General features: G+C 36.7%; 4 protein-coding genes across 4 annotated transcripts; all 4 read left to right on the forward strand.

Annotated features, from left to right (window-relative positions):
* The first annotated feature begins 529 nt into the window (after positions 1–529).
* On the forward strand, positions 530–1,449 carry LOC121655391 (cystatin-C-like). Its single transcript, XM_042010006.1, has 3 exons — positions 530–730; positions 1,084–1,191; positions 1,375–1,449. The coding sequence occupies exons 1-3, from the start codon at positions 530–532 to the stop codon at positions 1,447–1,449; spliced, it is 384 nt and encodes a 127-aa protein (XP_041865940.1).
* A 3,648-nt stretch (positions 1,450–5,097) lies between these two features.
* Positions 5,098–6,190, forward strand: LOC121655390 (cystatin-like). Its single transcript, XM_042010005.1, has 3 exons — positions 5,098–5,326; positions 5,617–5,724; positions 5,903–6,190. Exons 1-3 carry the CDS (start codon positions 5,126–5,128, stop codon positions 5,975–5,977), a joined length of 384 nt encoding a protein of 127 aa, XP_041865939.1. The 5' UTR covers positions 5,098–5,125; the 3' UTR covers positions 5,978–6,190.
* A 4,143-nt stretch (positions 6,191–10,333) lies between these two features.
* Positions 10,334–17,723, forward strand: LOC121655388 (cystatin-C-like). Its single transcript, XM_042010003.1, has 4 exons — positions 10,334–10,547; positions 10,823–10,930; positions 11,040–11,287; positions 17,585–17,723. Exons 1-3 carry the CDS (start codon positions 10,347–10,349, stop codon positions 11,112–11,114), a joined length of 384 nt encoding a protein of 127 aa, XP_041865937.1. The 5' UTR covers positions 10,334–10,346; the 3' UTR covers positions 11,115–11,287; positions 17,585–17,723.
* On the forward strand, positions 16,282–17,264 carry LOC121655389 (cystatin-like). Its single transcript, XM_042010004.1, has 3 exons — positions 16,282–16,510; positions 16,801–16,908; positions 17,091–17,264. The coding sequence occupies exons 1-3, from the start codon at positions 16,310–16,312 to the stop codon at positions 17,163–17,165; spliced, it is 384 nt and encodes a 127-aa protein (XP_041865938.1). The 5' UTR covers positions 16,282–16,309; the 3' UTR covers positions 17,166–17,264.
* Positions 17,724–17,746: the final 23 nt, after the last annotated feature.

Raw genomic sequence — 17,746 nt, forward strand, 5'->3', positions numbered from 1 at the left:
ACACTTTATGAATAGGCTATAACATTTAATGAACAGAATCAAAAAGTTTAAAATAAAGAATGAGTTCTGGTCAAGTCCTTTTTTGTTAAGAAATAAAAGTAATATAATTGTAGGCTAAATGTAACTTTATTTTTACTGCAATAAAGTTAAAATATGTTTTTAATCACAGTCCAAATATATGAACATTGCCTAAACACCTTCGTAAATAAGACGTGAATTTGTTTCACTAAGTGATTTTCAAAAGGTACAAGCCTCATCCAATTAATTTCTATATTTTTATTAGCTTGGTTTATAGGATAGATTTGATTCATTATTTTGAAGTACAATTCCTGCTAGTGACTCAGTACATGTTATTTTAAATCCATATCAATGACCAATTAATATGTAAACAGGTTTATCTTGCAGATTGCTGGTTGGCTGCGTGACACCTTGTTTATTGAACGACGTGACGTCGCCGCTTTTATAAAAAGCTGCGCAGAGGTTGTCTTCCTCACTCTTCTTTTAGGTTCACACGTTTATACCCAGAACGATGCTGTGGAAGATCGTTTTCACCTTACTGATGGCCGTTTTCGCTGTTGTGTTAAGTGGCATGCCAGGAGGCGTTACAGACATTGACATCAACGACGAGGGTGTCCAACATGCTGTACATTTCGCTATTGAGCAGCACAACAGAAACTCTAACGACGTGTACATTTACCGGGTGGTAGAAATCGTCAGGGCTCAGATTCAGGTTGGTAACGTTTGGACTTGGGAATATTTATCAATTTTATATCTAGCACAATATTCTGAAAAATTATAATACATACATACATATATATATATATATATATATATATATATATATATATATATATATATATATATAGCCCAATGTCCCGTTGATAAAGGAACCTAAATAGAAGCATTTTTATATTGTTGACTGAGCCATTTGAAGCCCTATCATCTTACTCCAGTGTCTAAAGTTTAGTGGTGCAGTTTTGTCTTTAAATTTGCTATATCCTGTAAGCTGTAACCTGTACTTCTATTAAAGGAATGATTTTGATATAATCTGTATTTCTATGTGTGATTTGCTTCTCCTTACAGGTGGTTGAAGGAGTAAACTACATCATAACTGTAAAGATCATAATGACCAGCTGCAGAAAAGACATTTATAATGAAGAGTGTGGCTTCATCCCCAACCCAAATGCTCGGGTAATTGTTTTATTAAGTAACCACGACATTAGGAAAAAGAATCCCAGATAGTTGATACAGTGTTGAAATGTCAGAGCTTTAATTTTCTTGTGCTGTTAAGAACTAGAAACATGCTGTGTTTATTTGTAAAAATATGAATGTAATCTCAGTTATATTAAATGTATCATGAACTTTCTCTTTCAGCCTTACCAATGCACATTCACTGTGTGGAGCCGCCCGTGGATCAATGATATCAGACTGACAGACGATACATGCTAAATGAAGAACTACATGGAAAATCACCCAGACTAGCATTGCTGTCAGGTTGACTTTTGCTGAGCTAAATACAATCTCCTGTAGAAGATCTGCAAATGTTTTAGCATCCTTATTTCTGTTACTTCACTGTAAGCTAATAAAATATTTCAAATTTTAGACTATGCAATGCAGAGGTTTGTTGACCTTTAGATGAGAAACACTGTATCACTGTGATCACTAAATGAAGTAAATAAGAAATGACTGTATATCTGATTGTTGATTATCCTTATTAAACCTGCACAGTTGTCAAATTAAACTTGCTTTGGAACTTTTATGAATGTCTCCATGTGATGTACAGCTTTATTTACCCAGACGTCACTTTTTTCAGTGATTTCTCTTCGTTATTATCCATGATCTTGCAGGGACCAATAATTCAGGACTCAGACTTTATACTGAATTTTACCTTTAAAAAGTAACATTTTATGTACACACACAGTTTGGGGATATTCAACTTTAAGGTGGAATTTACAGAAAATATAAAAAGTTGACGCTACACTGATATATCATGAATGTAGGACATTTAGGTAGAATCACGCCATGATTAATTTATCTGAAGCATTTTAATGAAAGGAAGAAAAACTAACAGGTGTGGGTATAGCACGACATTAATTACAGTGTCACTGTAACATGTTAGGCGCTGTTTCGGTCTTGTGGTGTAAAAAAAACGTGAACAGTATGATGAAGAGGACTATTTAATAACAAGCTGCCATTTAACCACAACATTTAGTGGTTGATTAATGGTCCAGAAGCTTTGTTTTTTAATCACCTTGTTTGAGAACACCATGTTATGCAACAAGTACTGTAACATGGAGGAGTTGTACATGTATATCCAAAAGTTAAGAGAAGGTCAAATTAAGTTCACCTGATCTCCATCAATCGACAACAATTGTGAGGTAATAATTGTGTACGATGTTTAATAAATACAAAATGACCAGCTTAGAGGAGCTTAAACAAAATTGGGAAGGTGACGCAAGTGAACCAGTAGCAATGAGTACTTAGTTACAGGTTCTTCCCTAAGACACACTATCATATGATTCAAAGCTGTACATCGTCTTTAGGTCGAAGGATAAACTGTCAAGAATTAAGACAGACCTGAATCCCACATGCATCTGGCAGCTCCAGCCATGCTGTTACACATGTTTTGGTTGAATCCAAAGTTACATAGATTCTGGAGCTTGGCCTTTGAGACTTTACTTAAAAATAACAGGACAAACAATCCATGAACTCCCTTGAGCTCCTTGTTTGATGCAATTCCTTTGGAATTCTTCTGTATTTACACACTCTTCTCTGGCCAGAATACTTAACTTCACCAAATGGAAGGACTCTCAGCCCCCAATATCTGGCCATTGGATTAGACACACGATGAGCCAAATACATGTAGAGAAGATTAAGTTTACCATCAGAGGATGTGTTGAAAAATTCTCTGCTTCCTGGCAACCATTTATAAATTTTGTTGAAAATATGCCACCTATTAATTCATGATTGTGTTATGTTGATGTATATAACCCCATGACCCATTGATCTATATGTGGACATTGGTGTATACAGTACTATTTATCCGAGTTATATTCTTTCTTTTATTATCAAAAACATACATGAATATTTCTGACATTTATTTTTACTTTTTGTCATGTGAGATCTGGGGTCAAGGGGGAGGGTTGGGATGGGGGGATTTGGTATACTTGCGTGTTATATATATATATATATATATATATATAAACCACTTGGATAAAAAATTATTCCATGTGTGCTGACCTCACAAGTTGTTGGATTGAGGTCTGGACTAAAGCAGGGCATTACATTCTGTGATGATCTTAAGAGCATTATCATGGAGGAGTTAGGTCACACATACTGATGTTTTGGAAATCTTAGTTTATTTAGATTAGGTTCTTATCGATATTCGGGGTTCAGAAAGTTATTTTCTCAGAAGTCTGCATGTATAAGAACAGCATGTAAGAATTGTATCTCTTTACAAATGAGGTCATCTCATAAAAAAGAGAGCGGGCATCTCCCCGTAGATAGTTTAAGGTTGTCTTACCCCAGGCTTTGTAGATAAATCGGGAGATGTCCTGTTGGAGCTTTCGTTTGAATGTCCTGTAACTCTGTATGATGACTCTTCCTAATAAGGTTTTTTTTTAAACTCATGACTAGATCTTTTTTATCAAGATTCTTGGTGAATTATTTTCCTCCACAATGGTATCACCACAGTACCAGAATGTAATTCCAATATGTCTATCAATCAGTCAATACCTCACATTAAAACAAAGCATGTTTATTGCGGAGTTTGGGGTACCTCCGATTTTGGTTTTGAAGTGTGGAAACTTGTTAATCTCTGCCACCTGCTTCTTCCAGTCAAACTCATTCCTCCAATAAGAAACCACTTTCTTTAGATAAGCGCTGTTGAAGCCATACTGGAAGTTGCTATCTTCTAAAGGCTCGCTGTAGCGGGTTCTGTCAATGCGCTCATAGAGATCCTGTTAAATAAAAACAGCTGATTGCTTTGCATAATAGTAGCTTGTCATTGTTACATCCTATAAGACAATAAAATTTTGTTTAACTGATCACAACTACCTCAATATCTTTGTCTGATGTTTACACTGTAAAGGGATAGATTTTATCATCCTCTGACTGCGGCTTCTCTCCTGCATCCCACCATCCATCACCAAGAGGGATAGTTTATACTTTACTCCTTCTGAGCGTTATATATGCCAGAATTCCACCAGCTGCCACAGCAGACCCGATTAGAACCTGCTTTTGGACAACATCCAGGCCAAAGAAAGTGTCCCTGCAAAGAATAGGGGGAGAAAAACACTTTGCCCTTTTATTTTATTTATTTATTTATTTATTTGTTTATTTATTTAACCAATTTTAATATTAAAGTAAAGTTAAGCATATTAAATTCAGAAGTCATGAAGTTGAAAGCTGAAAACATTTACACTGTAACATAAAGGAACAAAAGGACAATTAAACACACAGGACGTGAACAGTTCAGAAATTTCAAACAAAATCTTTAAAGGCATTAAAAATACTCAGAGTCTTTATGGCTTTCACATTTGTTAAACCTTTCAAAGTTCCAAGGTTTTTCCGTTCAGTTTTGAGTTGAAGCAAATTATGTATTAGAACACTTAGGCTTTAACATTTAATGAAGAGAATCAAAAAGTTTAAAATAAAAGAATGAATTCCGATCAAGTCTTTATTGTTACAAAGTCATATCATTGTAGGCTAATAGTAATTTAATTTTAATACCGTAATACAATTGAGAACAGTGTTTAATTTTTAGTCCAAATGGGCTATATGAACACTGCCTAAACACCTTTGTAAATAAGACGTGGATTTGTTTCACTAAGTGATTTTCAAAAGGTACAAGACTCATCCAATTCATTTCTATATTTTTATTAGATTAGTTTATTGGATATATTCGATTCATTATTTTAAAGTACAATTCCTGCTAGTAACTCAGTACTTTTATTTTAAATCCATATCAACGACCAATTAGTAAACAGGTTTATCTTGCAGATTGCTGGTTGGCTGCGTGACACCTTGTTTATTGAACGACGTGACTTTGCCGCTTTTATAAAAAGCTGCGCAGAGGTTGTCTTCCTCACTCTTCTCTTGGGTTCACACTTTTATACCCAGAACGATGCTGTGGAAGATCGTTTTCACCTTACTGGCGGCCGTTTTCGCCGTTGTGTTGAGTGACATGCCAGGAGGCGTTACAGACATTGACATCAACGACAAGGGTGTCCAACATGCTGTACATTTCGCTATTGAGCAGCACAACAGAAACACTGACGACGTGTACATTTACCGGGTGGTAGAAATCGTCAGGGCTCAGATTCAGGTTGGTAACGTTTGGACTTGGAAATATCTACCAATTTTATATGTAACACAAAATATTTCCTGTTGGAACAAAAGAGTATAGCCTAAAGTGTCCCGTTAACAAAGAAACTTAAAAAGAAGCATTTTTATTTTGTAGATCGAGCTATTTGAAGCCCTATTATCTTACTCCAGTGTCTAAAGTTTAGTGGTGCAGTTTTCTCTTTAAATTTGCTAAATCCTTAGTGTACTTCTATTTAAGGACTGATTTTGATATAATCTATATTTCTATGTGTGACTTGCTTCTCCTTACAGGTGGTTGAAGGTATAAAGTACATCATAATTGTAAAGATCATAATAACCAGCTGCAGAAAAGACCATTACGATGACAGATGTGGCTTCATCCCCCACCCAAATGCTCGGGTAATTGTTTTTTTAAGTAACCACGACATTAGGAAAAAGAATCCAGTTGACACAGTGTTGAAATGTCATTGAGCTTTAATTCTCTTGTGCTGTTAAGAACTAGAAACATGCTGTGTTTGATTAACAAATTAAATGTAATCTCAGTTATATTAAATCTATCCTGAACTTTCTCTTTCAGCCTTACCAATGCACATTCACTGTGTGGAGCCGCCCGTGGATCAATGATATCAGACTGACAGATGATACATGCTAAACGGAGAACTACATGGAAAATCACCCAGACTAGCATTGCTGTCAGGTTGACTTTTGCTGAGCTAAATACAATCTCCTGTAGAAGATCTGCAAATGTTTTAGCATCCTTATTTCTCCTGTTACTTCACTGTAAGCTAATAAAATATTTCAAACTTTAGACTATGCAATGCAGAGGTCTGTTGACCTTTAGATGAGAAACACTGTAATCACTGTGATCACTAAATGAAGTAAATAAGAAATGACTGTGTATATGATTGTTGATTATCTTAATAAAGTCTGGTTGTCAAATTAAACTTGCTTTAAAATTTTTATGAATGTCTCCATGTGATGTATACAGACCCTCAGTTTTATTTACCAAGACGTCACTGTTTTTCAGTGATTTCTCTTCGTTATTATCCGATCTTGCAGGGACCAATAATTCAGGATTCGGGACTTAGACTTTATGTTGATTTTTACCTTAAAAAGTAGCATTTTATTTATACACAAAGGTTGGGGATATTCAACTTTAAGGTGGAATTTACAGAAAATATAAAAAGTTCATGTTACACTGATATATCATGAATGTAGGACATTTAGGTAGAATCATGCAATGATTCATTTATCTGAAGCATTTTAATGAAAGAAAGGAAGAAAAACTAACAGGTGTGGGTATAGCACGACATGAAATTACAGTGTCACCATAACTTGTTAGGTGTTGTTTTGGTCTTATTATGTAAAAATGTGAACAGTATGATGAAGAGAACTATTTAAATACAAGATGCCATTGAACCAGAAAAGGAAAGTAAATCCAAAAATTTAAAGACGATCAAATTTAAGTTCACCTGATCTCTATCCATCTACAAAATTTGTGAGGTAATAATTTCACTTGACTCTTTGTCTCATCCCATTCAGAATGTTTTCCTTCACATTTTTGAACTTCTTCGTTAGACTTGATCTTTGAAAGGAAAGCTAACTCAAAACAGATCATGGGTAAACTGTGTACGATGTTTAATAAATACAAAGTGACCAGCTTAGAGAAGCTTAAACACAAATGGGAAGGTGAATCAGGTGAACCAATAGCAGTGAGTACTTGGTTACAGGTTCTTCCCTAAGACACACTATCATACGATTTAAAGCTGTACATCGTTTTCATTGGTCGAAAGATAAACTGTCAAGAATTAAGACAGACCTGGATTCCACATGCACCTGACAGCTCCAGCCACGCTGTTACACATGTTTTGGTTGCGTCCAAAGTTACATGGATTCTGAAGCTCAGTCTTTGAGACTTACTCCAAAATAACAAGACAAACAATCCATCAACTCCTCTGATCTCCCTATTTGATGCGATTCCTTTGGAATTTTTCTGTATTTCCGTACTTGCACACTCTTCTCTACTGGCCAGAACACTTAACCTCACCAAGTGGAAAGACTCTCAGCCCCCAATATCTGGCCATTGGTTTGGAGAAGCGATGAGCCAAATACATGTAGAGAAGATCAAGTTTACCATCAAACGATGTGTTGAAAATTTATCTGCTTCCTGGCAACCATTTATAAATTTTATTGAGAATATGTCAGCTACTGATATTGATTCATGATTGTGTTATGTTGATGTACATGACCCAATGACCCATTGATCTATATGTGGACAGTGGTGTATACAGTACTATTTATCCACTTTATATTCTTTCTTTTATTATCAAAAACATACATGAATATTTCTGACATTTATTTTTACTTTTTGTCATGTGAGATCTGGTATCAAGGGGTGGGTTGGGATGGGGGGGATTGCATTTTTAATTATTGACAGATAATTAAAAACAACAACAACAATTGGATTAAAATTTATGTTAACCTGTCAAGATTTTAGTGCATTTTAGGTAAATTCAGATGTTAAAGCCCAGTATCCCTAACTTTTTGTAAGTAGCCACAACAGCTTGATGCCTGCTCTACATTCTGGTCAGCAGCTTTGTCACATTTTGCTGTGGGATGGCGTCCTATTCCTCAACCAGGAGTTATTGAAGGTCAACCAGTGTGGTTGTGTTGACCCCACAAGTGTTGGATTGAGGTCTGGACTAAAGCAGGCCACTATTCTGTGATGATCTTAAGAGCATTATCATCCTGGAGGATGAAGTTGGGTCACACATACTATTGATATGATGTGCTGGAAATCTTAGTTTATTTAGATTAATAGAGGTTCTTATCGATATTCGGGGTTCAGAAAGTTATTTTCTCAGAAGTCTGTATGTATAAGAACAACATGTAAGAATTGTATCTGTTTACAGATGATGTGATCTCATAAAAGAGAGCGGGCATCCCTGTAGATAGTGTAAGGTTGTCTTACCCCAGGCTTTGTAGATAAATCGGGAGATGTCCTGTTAGAGCTTTCGTTTGAATGTCCTGTAACTCTGTATGATGACTCTTCTTATGAATAAGATTTTTTTTTAAAGCTCATGACTGGATCTTTCTTATCAAGATTCTTGGTGAATTATTTTCCTCCACAATGGTATCACCACAGTACCAGAATGTAATTCCAATATGTCTATCAATCAATCAACACCTCACATTAAAACAAAGCCTGTTTATTGTGGAGTTTTTGGTACCTTCAGTTTTGGTTTAGAAGTGTGGACACTTGTTAATCTCTGCCACCTGCATGCTTCTTCCAGTCAAACTCATTCCTTCAATAGGAAGCCACTTTCTGTAGATAAGTGCAAGCCATACTGGAAATTGCTATCTTCTAAAGCAGGGGTGCCCAAAGTCGGTTCTCCAGGGCCGCTGTCCGGCAGATTTTCCACTGTTTCCTGCTTCAACACGCCTGACTCAAGTTAAATAAATCCAACAGCCTGTTAAGTTTTGCACAATGACTCATCAATCTGAGTCAGGTGGTTTTGAAGCAGGGGCACATCAAAAACCTGCAGGATTGTGGCACTTGAGGATCGGATATGACCACCCCCCGTTCTAAAGGCTCGCTGTAGCGGGTTCTGTCAATGCGCTCATGGAGACCCTGTTAAATAAAACAGCTGATTGCTTTGCACAATAGCTTGTCATTGTTACATCTTATAAGATAATAAAATTTTGTTTAACTACTCACAACGACCTCAGTCTCTTTGGCTGAGGTTAGAACTGTAAAGGGATAGATATCATCCTCTGACTGCGGCTTCTCTCCTGCATCCCACCATCCATCACCAAGAGGGATAGTTTTCACTTTGCTCCTTCTCAGCCTTATATGCCAGGATACCAGCTGCCACAGACCTGCTTTCGGACAACATCCAGGCCAAAGAAAGTGTCCCTGCAAAGAATAGGGGGAGGAAAAACATGAAAAAATCTCATTTTTATATTTACATCACCACATTTTGAATGGCTGGAAAAGGTTTACTTGAGTATTCTCTGCATTGTGCTGTTCCAAAAAAGAGCGTTGACAGGTAACTTTGAACCAGCACTAATACGACATAGGTCAGATATGTTCAAATACCTTAACACCGCTTCTCAAGTTGTGACCGTTGTGCATTGTCTGCTGGTTTCTGGATGCTGTTTTAATCTTCCGCAGCCAGGAAGACAAACCGTTTAAAACAATCCAACGGTTGTTGAATGAATGAATAGTAAATAAATAAATGGATGCGGTTTTTACCTTGCCCTTTTTTAAAATCAATCTCTACAATTAGCATGTGGACAGACGTGTGTCTAAGAGTATAAATGCATTTACACTGTAACATAAAGGAACAAAAGGACAATTAAACATACAGGATGGGAACATCTCAGAAATTTCAAACCAAATCTTTAAAGGCATTAAAAATACTCAGAGTCTTTATGGCTTTCACATTTGTTAAAACTTTTCAAAGTTTCAAGGTTTTCCCGTTCAGTTTTGAGTTGAAGCAAATTAGGTATTAGACCACTTTATGAATAGGCGATAACATTTAATGAAGAGAATAAAAAAGTTTAAAATTATAGGAATGATTTCTGATCAAGTCTTTATTGTTACAAAGTCATATCGTTGTAGGCTAATAGTAATTCAATTTTAATACCGTAATACAATTGAGAACAGTGTTTAATTTCAGTCCAAATATATAAACACTGCCTAAACACCGTCGTAAATAAGACGTGGATTTGCTTCACTAAGGGATTTTCAAAAGGTACAAGACTCATCCAATTCATTTCTATATTTTTATTTTATTGGATATATTCGATTCATTATTTTAAAGTACAATTCCTGCTAGTAACTCACGTCCATATCAATGACCAATTAATATTCGTAAACAGGTTTATCTTGCAGATTGCTGGTTGGCTGCGTGACACCTTGTTTATTGAACGACGTGACGTCGCCGCTTATACAAAAAGCTGCGTCGAGAGCGTCTTCCTCACTCTTCTCTTGGGTTCACGCTGTTATACCCGGAACGATGCTGTGGAAGATCGTTTTCACCTTACTGGCGGCCGTTTTCGCCGTTGTGTTAAGTGACATGCCAGGAGGCGTTACAGACATTGACATCAACGACAAGGGTGTCCAACATGCTGTACATTTCGCTATTGAGCAGCACAACAGAAACACTGACGACGTGTACATTTACCGGGTGGTAGAGATCGTCAGGGCTCAGACTCAGGTTGGTAGCGATTGGACTTGGAAATATCTATCAATTTTATATCTAGCACAATATTCTGAAAAAAATTATACATATATATATATATATATATATATATATATATATATATATATATTGTAGATCGCGCTATTTGAAGCCCTATTATCTTACTCCAGTGTCTAAAGTTTAGTTATGCAGTTTTGTCTTTAAATTTGCTAAATCCTTAGTGTACTTCTATTTAAGGACTGATTTTGATATAATCTATATTTCTGTGTGTGACTTGCTTCTCCTTACAGGTGGTTGAAGGAGTAAACTACATCATAACTGTAAAGATCATAATGACCAGCTGCAGAAAAGACATTTATAATGAAGAGTGTGGCTTCATCCCTAACCCAAATGCTCGGGTAATTATTTTATTAAGTAACCATGACATTAGGAAAAAGAATCCCCAGATAGTTGACACAGTGTTGAAATGTCAGTTATATTAAATGTATCCTGAACTTTCTCTTTCAGCCTTACCAATGCACATTCACTGTGTGGAGCCGCCCGTGGATCAATGATATCAGACTGACAGACGATACATGCTAAATGGAGAACTACATGGAAAACCACCCAGACTAGCATTGCTGTCAGGTTGACTTTTGCTGAGCTAAATACAGTCTCCTGTAGAAGATCTGCAAATGTTTCAGCATCCTTATTTCCTCTGTTACTTCACTGTAAGCTAATAAAATATTTCAAATTTTAGACTATGCAATGCAGAGGTTCCTTGACCTTTAAAGGAGAAACACTGTATCACTGTGATCACTAAATGAAGTATGGCTGTGTATCTGATTGTTGATTATCCTTATTAAACCTGCACAGTTGTCAAATTAAACTTGCTTTGGAACTTTTATGAGTGTCTCCATGTGATGTACAGCTTTATTTACCCAGACATCACTTTTTTCAGTGATTTCTCTTCGTTATTATCCATGATCTTGCAGGGACCAATAATTCAGGACCCAGACTGACTCTGACATTTTATGTACACACACAGTTTGGGGATATTCAACTTTAAGGTGGAATTTACAGAAAATATAAAAAGTTGACGCTACACTGATATATCATGAATGTAGGACATTTAGGTAGAATCCTGCAATGATTCATTTATCTGAAGCATTTTAATGAAAGGAAGAAAAACTAACAGGTGTGGGTATAGCACGACATTAATTACAGTGTCACTGTAACATGTTAGGCGCTGTTTCGGTCTTGTGATGTAAAAAAATGTGAACAGTATGATGAAGAGGACTATTTAATAACAAGCTGCCATTTAACCACAACATTTAGTGGTTGATTAATGGTCCAGAAGCTTTGTTTTTTAATCACCTTGTTTGAGAACACCATGTTATGCAACAAGTACTGTAACATGGAGGAGTTGTACATGTATATCCAAAAGTTTAGAGAAGGTCAAATTAAGTTCACCTGATCTCCATCAATCGACAACAATTGTGAGGTAATAATTGTGTACGATGTTTAATAAATACAAAATGACCAGCTTAGAGGAGCTTAAACAAATTTGGGAAGGTGACTCAAGTGAATCAATAGCAGTGAGTACTTGGTTACAGGTTCTTCCCTAAGACACACTATCATATGATTTAAAGGCTTACATCGTCTTCATTGGTCGAAGGATAAACTGTCAAGAATTAAGACAGACCTGAATCCCACATGCATCTGGCAGCTCCAGCCATGCTGTTACACATGTTTTTGGTTGAGTCCTAAGTTACATAGATTCTGGAGCTTGGCCTTTGAGACTTCCCTTAAAAATAACAGGACAAACAATCCATCAGCTCCCCTGATCTCCTTATTTGATGTGATTCCTTTGGAATTCTTCTGTATTTACACACTCTTCTCTGGCCAGAATACTTAACTTCACCAAGTGGAAGGACTCTCAGCCCCCAATATCTGGCCATTGGATTAGACACATGATGAGCCAAATACATGTAGAGAAGATCAAGTTTACCATCAGAGGATGTGTTAAAAATTCTCTGCTTCCTGGCAACCATTTATAAGTTTTGTTGAAAATATGCCACCTATTAATTCATGATTGTGTTATGTTGCTGTATATAACCCCATGACCCATTAATCTATATGTGGACATTGGTGTATACAGTACTATTTATCCACTTTATATTCTTTCTTTTATTATCAAAAACATACATGAATATTTCTGACATTTATTTTTACTTTTTGTCATGTGAGATCTGGTATCAAGGGGGAGGGTTGGGATGGGGGAATTTGGTATACTTGTGTGTTTAATTATTTAAAAAAGTATATATATGTGTGTATATATATATATATATATATATATATACACAGGTGGTGCAGAATTATTAGGCAAGTTGTATTTTTGAGGATTAAATTTATTATAGAACAACTACTATGTTCGCAATGAACACAAAAGACTCATAAATATCAAAGCTGAATATTTTTGGAAGTTGGAGTGGGGCTTTTTTAGTTTTAGTATCTTAGGAGGATATCTGTGTGTACAGGTGACTATTACTGTGCATAATTATTAGGCAACTTAAGAAAAACCAAATATATACCCATTTCACTTATTTATTTTCACCCGGGAAACCAATATAACAACTCAAAATTTACAAATATACATTTCTGGCATTCAAAAACAGAACAAAAACAAATCAGTGACCAATATAACCACCTTTCTTTGCGAGGACACTCAAAAGCCTGCCATCCATAGATTCTGTCAGTGTCTTGATCTGTTCACGATCAACATTGCGTGCAGCAGCAGCCACAGCCTCCCAGACACTGTTCAGAGAGGTGTACTGTTTTCCCTCCCTGTAGATCTCACATTTGATGAGGGACCACAGGTTCTCTATGGGGTTAAGATCAGGTGAACAAGGAGGCCATGTCATTATTTTTTCTTCTTTTAGACCTTTTCTGGCCAGCCACGCAGTGGAGTACTTGGATGCGTGTGATGGAGCATTGTCCTGCATGAAAATCATATTTTTCTTGAATGATGCTGATTCTTCCTGTACCACTGCTTGAAGAAGGTGTCTTCCAGAAACTGGCAGTAGGACTGGGAGTTGAGCTTGACTCCATCCTCAACCCGAAAAGGTCTCACAAGCTCGTCTTTGATGACACCAGCCCATACCAGTATCCCACCTCCACCTTGCTGGGGTCTGAGTTGGAGTGGAGCTCTCTGCCCTGTACTGATCCAGCCACGGGCCCATCCATCTGGCCCATCAGGACTCACTCTCATTTCATCAGTCCATAAAACCTTAGAAAAATCAGTGATATGATATTTCTTGGCCCAGTCTTGACGTTTTATCTTGTGTGTCTTGTTCAGTGGTGGTCGTTTTTCAGCCTTCCTTACCTTGGCCATGTCCCTGAGTATTGCACACCTTGTGCTTCTTGGCACTCCAGTGATGTTGCAGCTCTGAAATATGGCAAAACTGGTGGCCAATGGCATCTTGGCAGCTTCACGCTTGATTTTCCTCAGTTCATGGGCAGTTATTTTGCGCCTTGTTTTTTCAACACGCTTCTTGCGACCCTGTTGATTATTTTGAATGAAACGCTTGATTGTTCGATGATCACGGCTCAAAAGCTTGGCAATTTTAAGAGTGCTGCATCCCTCTGCAAGACATCTCACTATTTTTGACTTTTCAGAGTCCGTCAAATCTCTCTTCTGACCCATTTTGCCAAAGGAATGGAAGTTGTCTATTAATTATGCACACCTGATATAGGGTGTTGATGTCATTAGACCATACCCCTTCTCATTACAGAGATGCACATCACCTGATATGCTTAGTTGGTAGTAGGCTTTCAGGCCTGTACCGGTTGGAGTAGAACAACATGCATAAAGAGGATGATGTGGTCAAAATACTCATTTGCCTAATAATTCTGCACACACTGTATAGGCCTATATAACCACTTGGATAAAAAATTATTCCATGTGTGCTGACCTCACAAGTTGTTGGATTGAGGTCTGGACTAAAGTAGGCCATTACATTCTGTGATGATCAACAGAGCATTATCATGGAGGAGTTAGGTCACACATACTGATGTTTTGGAAATCTTGGTTTATTTAGATTAGGTTCTTATCGATATTCGGGGTTCAGAAAGTTATTTTTTCAGTAGTCTGCATGTATAAGAACAGCATGTAAGGATTTTATCTGTTTACAGATGAGGTGATCTCATAAAACAAAGCAGGTATCTCCCTGTGGATAGTGTAAGGTTGTCTTACCCTAAGCTTTGTAGATAAATTGGGAGATGCCCTTTAATGTCCTGTAACTATGATGACTCTTCCTATGAATAAGATTAAAAAAAAAAAAAAAAAAAAAACTCATGACTAGATCTTTCTTATCAAGATTCTTGGTGAATTATTTTCCTCCACAATGGTATCACCACAGTACCAGAATGTAATTCCAATATGTCTATCAATCAGTCAATACCTCACATTAAAACAAAGCATGTTTATTGTGGAGTTTGGGGTACCTCCGATTTTGGTTTTAAAGTGTGGAAACTTGTTAATCTCTGCCACCTGCATGCTTCTTCCAGTCAAATTCATTCCTCCAATAAGAAACCACTTTCTTTAGATAAGTGCTGTTGAAGCCATACTGGAAGTTGCTATCTTCTACAGCTGATTGTTTTGCATAGTAGCTTGTCATTGTTACATCCTATAAGACATTAAAATTTTGTTTAACTGCTCACAACTATCTCAGCATCCTTCTCTGAGGTTTACACTGTAAAGGGATAGATTTTATCATCCTCTGACTGCGGCTTCTCTCCTGCATCCCACCATCCATCACCAAGAGGGATAGTTTTCACTTTACTCCTTCTGAGCGTTACATATGTCAGAATTCCACCAGCTGCCACAGCAGACCCGATTAGAACCTGCTTTTGGACAACATCCAGGCCAAAGAAAGTGTCCCTGCAAAGAATAGGGGGATAAAAACACTTTGCCCTTTTATTTTATTTATTTATTTATTTATTTAACCAATTTTAATATTAAAGTAAAGTTAAGCATATTAAATTCAGAAGTCATGAAGTTGAAAGCTGAAAACATTTACACTGTAACATAAAGGAACAAAAGGACAATTAAACACACAGGACGTGAACAGTTCAGAAATTTCAAACAAAATCTTTAAAGGCATTAAAAATACTCAGAGTCTTTATGGCTTTCACATTTGTTAAACCTTTCAAAGTACCAAGGTTTTTCCGTTCAGTTTTGAGTTGAAGCAAATTAGGTATTAGACCACTTTATGAATAGGCGATAACATTTAATGAAGAGAATCAAAAAGTTTAAAATAAAAGAATGAATTCTGATCAAGTCTTTATTGTTACAAAGTCATATCATTGTAGGCTAATAGTAATTTAATTTTAATACCGTAATACAATTGAGAACAGTGTTTAATTTTTAGTCCAAATGGGCTATATGAACACTGCCTAAACACCTTCGTAAATAAGACGTGGATTTGTTTCACTAAGTGATTTTCAAAAGGTACAAGACTCATCCAATTCATTTCTATATTTTTATTAGATTAGTTTATTGGATATATTCGATTCATTATTTTGAAGTACAATTCCTGCTAGTAACTCAGTACTTTTATTTTAAATCCATATCAATGACCAATTATTTTTCGTAAACAGGTTTATCTTGCAGATTGCTGGTTGGCTGCGTGACACCTTGTTTATTGAACGACGTGACTTTGCCGCTTTTATAAAAAGCTGCGCAGAGGTTGTCTTCCTCACTCTTCTCTTGGGTTCACACTTTTATACCCAGAACGATGCTGTGGAAGATCGTTTTCACCTTACTGGCGGCCGTTTTCGCCGTTGTGTTGAGTGACATGCCAGGAGGCGTTACAGACATTGACATCAACGACAAGGGTGTCCAACATGCTGTACATTTCGCTATTGAGCAGCACAACAGAAACACTGACGACGTGTACATTTACCGGGTGGTAGAAATCGTCAGGGCTCAGATTCAGGTTGGTAACGTTTGGACTTGGAAATATCTACCAATTTTATATGTAACACAAAATATTTCCTGTTGGAACAAAAGAGTATAGCCTAAAGTGTCCCGTTAACAAAGAAACTTAAAAAGAAGCATTTTTATTTTGTAGATCGAGCTATTTGAAGCCCTATTATCTTACTCCAGTGTCTAAAGTTTAGTGGTGCAGTTTTCTCTTTAAATTTGCTAAATCCTTAGTGTACTTCTATTTAAGGACTGATTTTGATATAATCTATATTTCTATGTGTGACTTGCTTCTCCTTACAGGTGGTTGAAGGTATAAAGTACATCATAATTGTAAAGATCATAATAACCAGCTGCAGAAAAGACCATTACGATGACAGATGTGGCTTCATCCCCCACCCAAATGCTCGGGTAATTGTTTTATTAAGTAACCACGACATTAGGAAAAAGAATCCCCAGATAGTTGACACAGTGTTGAAATGTCAGAGTTTTAATTCTCTTGTGCTGTTAAGAACTAGAAACATGCTGTGTTTGATTACCAAATTGAATGTAATCTCAGTTATATTAAATGTATCCTGAACTTTCTCTTTCAGCCTTACCAATGCACATTCACTGTGTGGAGCCGCCCGTGGATCAATGATATCAGACTGACAGACGATACATGCTAAATGGAGAACTACATGGAAAATCACCCAGACTAGCATTGCTGTCAGGTTGACTTTTGCTGAGCTAAATACAATCTCCTGTAGAAGATCTGCAAATGTTTTAGCATCTTTATTTCTGTTACAGTGTTGGCATCGCTGGTGTATGAATGTGTGGATGAATGTTCGGTGATGGTCGGAGAGGCCGTAGGCGCAGACTGGCAGCCACGTTTCCGTCAGCTTGCCCCAGGGCAGCTGTGGCTACACAAGTAGCTTACCATCACCAGGTATGAGTGAGGAGTGGATGAATAATGGATTCACACAATGTAAAGCGCTTTGGGTGCCTTGAAAAGCGCTATATAAATCTAATCCATTATTATTATTATTATTATTACTTCACTGTAAGCTAATAAAATATTTCAGATTTTAGACTATGCAATGCAGAGGTGCGTTGACCTTTAGAGGAGAAACACTGTAATCACTGTGATCACTAAATGAAGTAAATAAGAAATGACTGTATATCTGATTGTTGATTATCCTTATTAAACCTGCACAGTTGTCAAATTAAACTTGCTTTGGAACTTTTATGAATGTCTCCATGTGATGTA

The sequence above is a fragment of the Melanotaenia boesemani genome, chromosome 16 (assembly GCF_017639745.1).
Source record: "Melanotaenia boesemani isolate fMelBoe1 chromosome 16, fMelBoe1.pri, whole genome shotgun sequence".
NCBI lineage: Eukaryota > Metazoa > Chordata > Actinopteri > Atheriniformes > Melanotaeniidae > Melanotaenia > Melanotaenia boesemani.

Excerpts from the sequence above, each read along its gene's own strand:
- LOC121655391 (XM_042010006.1), top strand. The coding sequence starts at position 530 with ATGCTGTGGAAGATCGTTTTCACCTTACTGATGGCCGTTTTCGCTGTT. Across the intron at positions 731-1,083 it reads TCGTCAGGGCTCAGATTCAG|GTGGTTGAAGGAGTAAACTA; the intron begins GTTGGTAACGTT and ends TTCTCCTTACAG. Across the intron at positions 1,192-1,374 it reads TCCCCAACCCAAATGCTCGG|CCTTACCAATGCACATTCAC; the intron begins GTAATTGTTTTA and ends TTTCTCTTTCAG.
- LOC121655390 (XM_042010005.1), top strand. The coding sequence starts at position 5,126 with ATGCTGTGGAAGATCGTTTTCACCTTACTGGCGGCCGTTTTCGCCGTT. Across the intron at positions 5,327-5,616 it reads TCGTCAGGGCTCAGATTCAG|GTGGTTGAAGGTATAAAGTA; the intron begins GTTGGTAACGTT and ends TTCTCCTTACAG. Across the intron at positions 5,725-5,902 it reads TCCCCCACCCAAATGCTCGG|CCTTACCAATGCACATTCAC; the intron begins GTAATTGTTTTT and ends TTTCTCTTTCAG.
- LOC121655389 (XM_042010004.1), top strand. The coding sequence starts at position 16,310 with ATGCTGTGGAAGATCGTTTTCACCTTACTGGCGGCCGTTTTCGCCGTT. Across the intron at positions 16,511-16,800 it reads TCGTCAGGGCTCAGATTCAG|GTGGTTGAAGGTATAAAGTA; the intron begins GTTGGTAACGTT and ends TTCTCCTTACAG. Across the intron at positions 16,909-17,090 it reads TCCCCCACCCAAATGCTCGG|CCTTACCAATGCACATTCAC; the intron begins GTAATTGTTTTA and ends TTTCTCTTTCAG.
- LOC121655388 (XM_042010003.1), top strand. The coding sequence starts at position 10,347 with ATGCTGTGGAAGATCGTTTTCACCTTACTGGCGGCCGTTTTCGCCGTT. Across the intron at positions 10,548-10,822 it reads TCGTCAGGGCTCAGACTCAG|GTGGTTGAAGGAGTAAACTA; the intron begins GTTGGTAGCGAT and ends TTCTCCTTACAG. Across the intron at positions 10,931-11,039 it reads TCCCTAACCCAAATGCTCGG|CCTTACCAATGCACATTCAC; the intron begins GTAATTATTTTA and ends TTTCTCTTTCAG.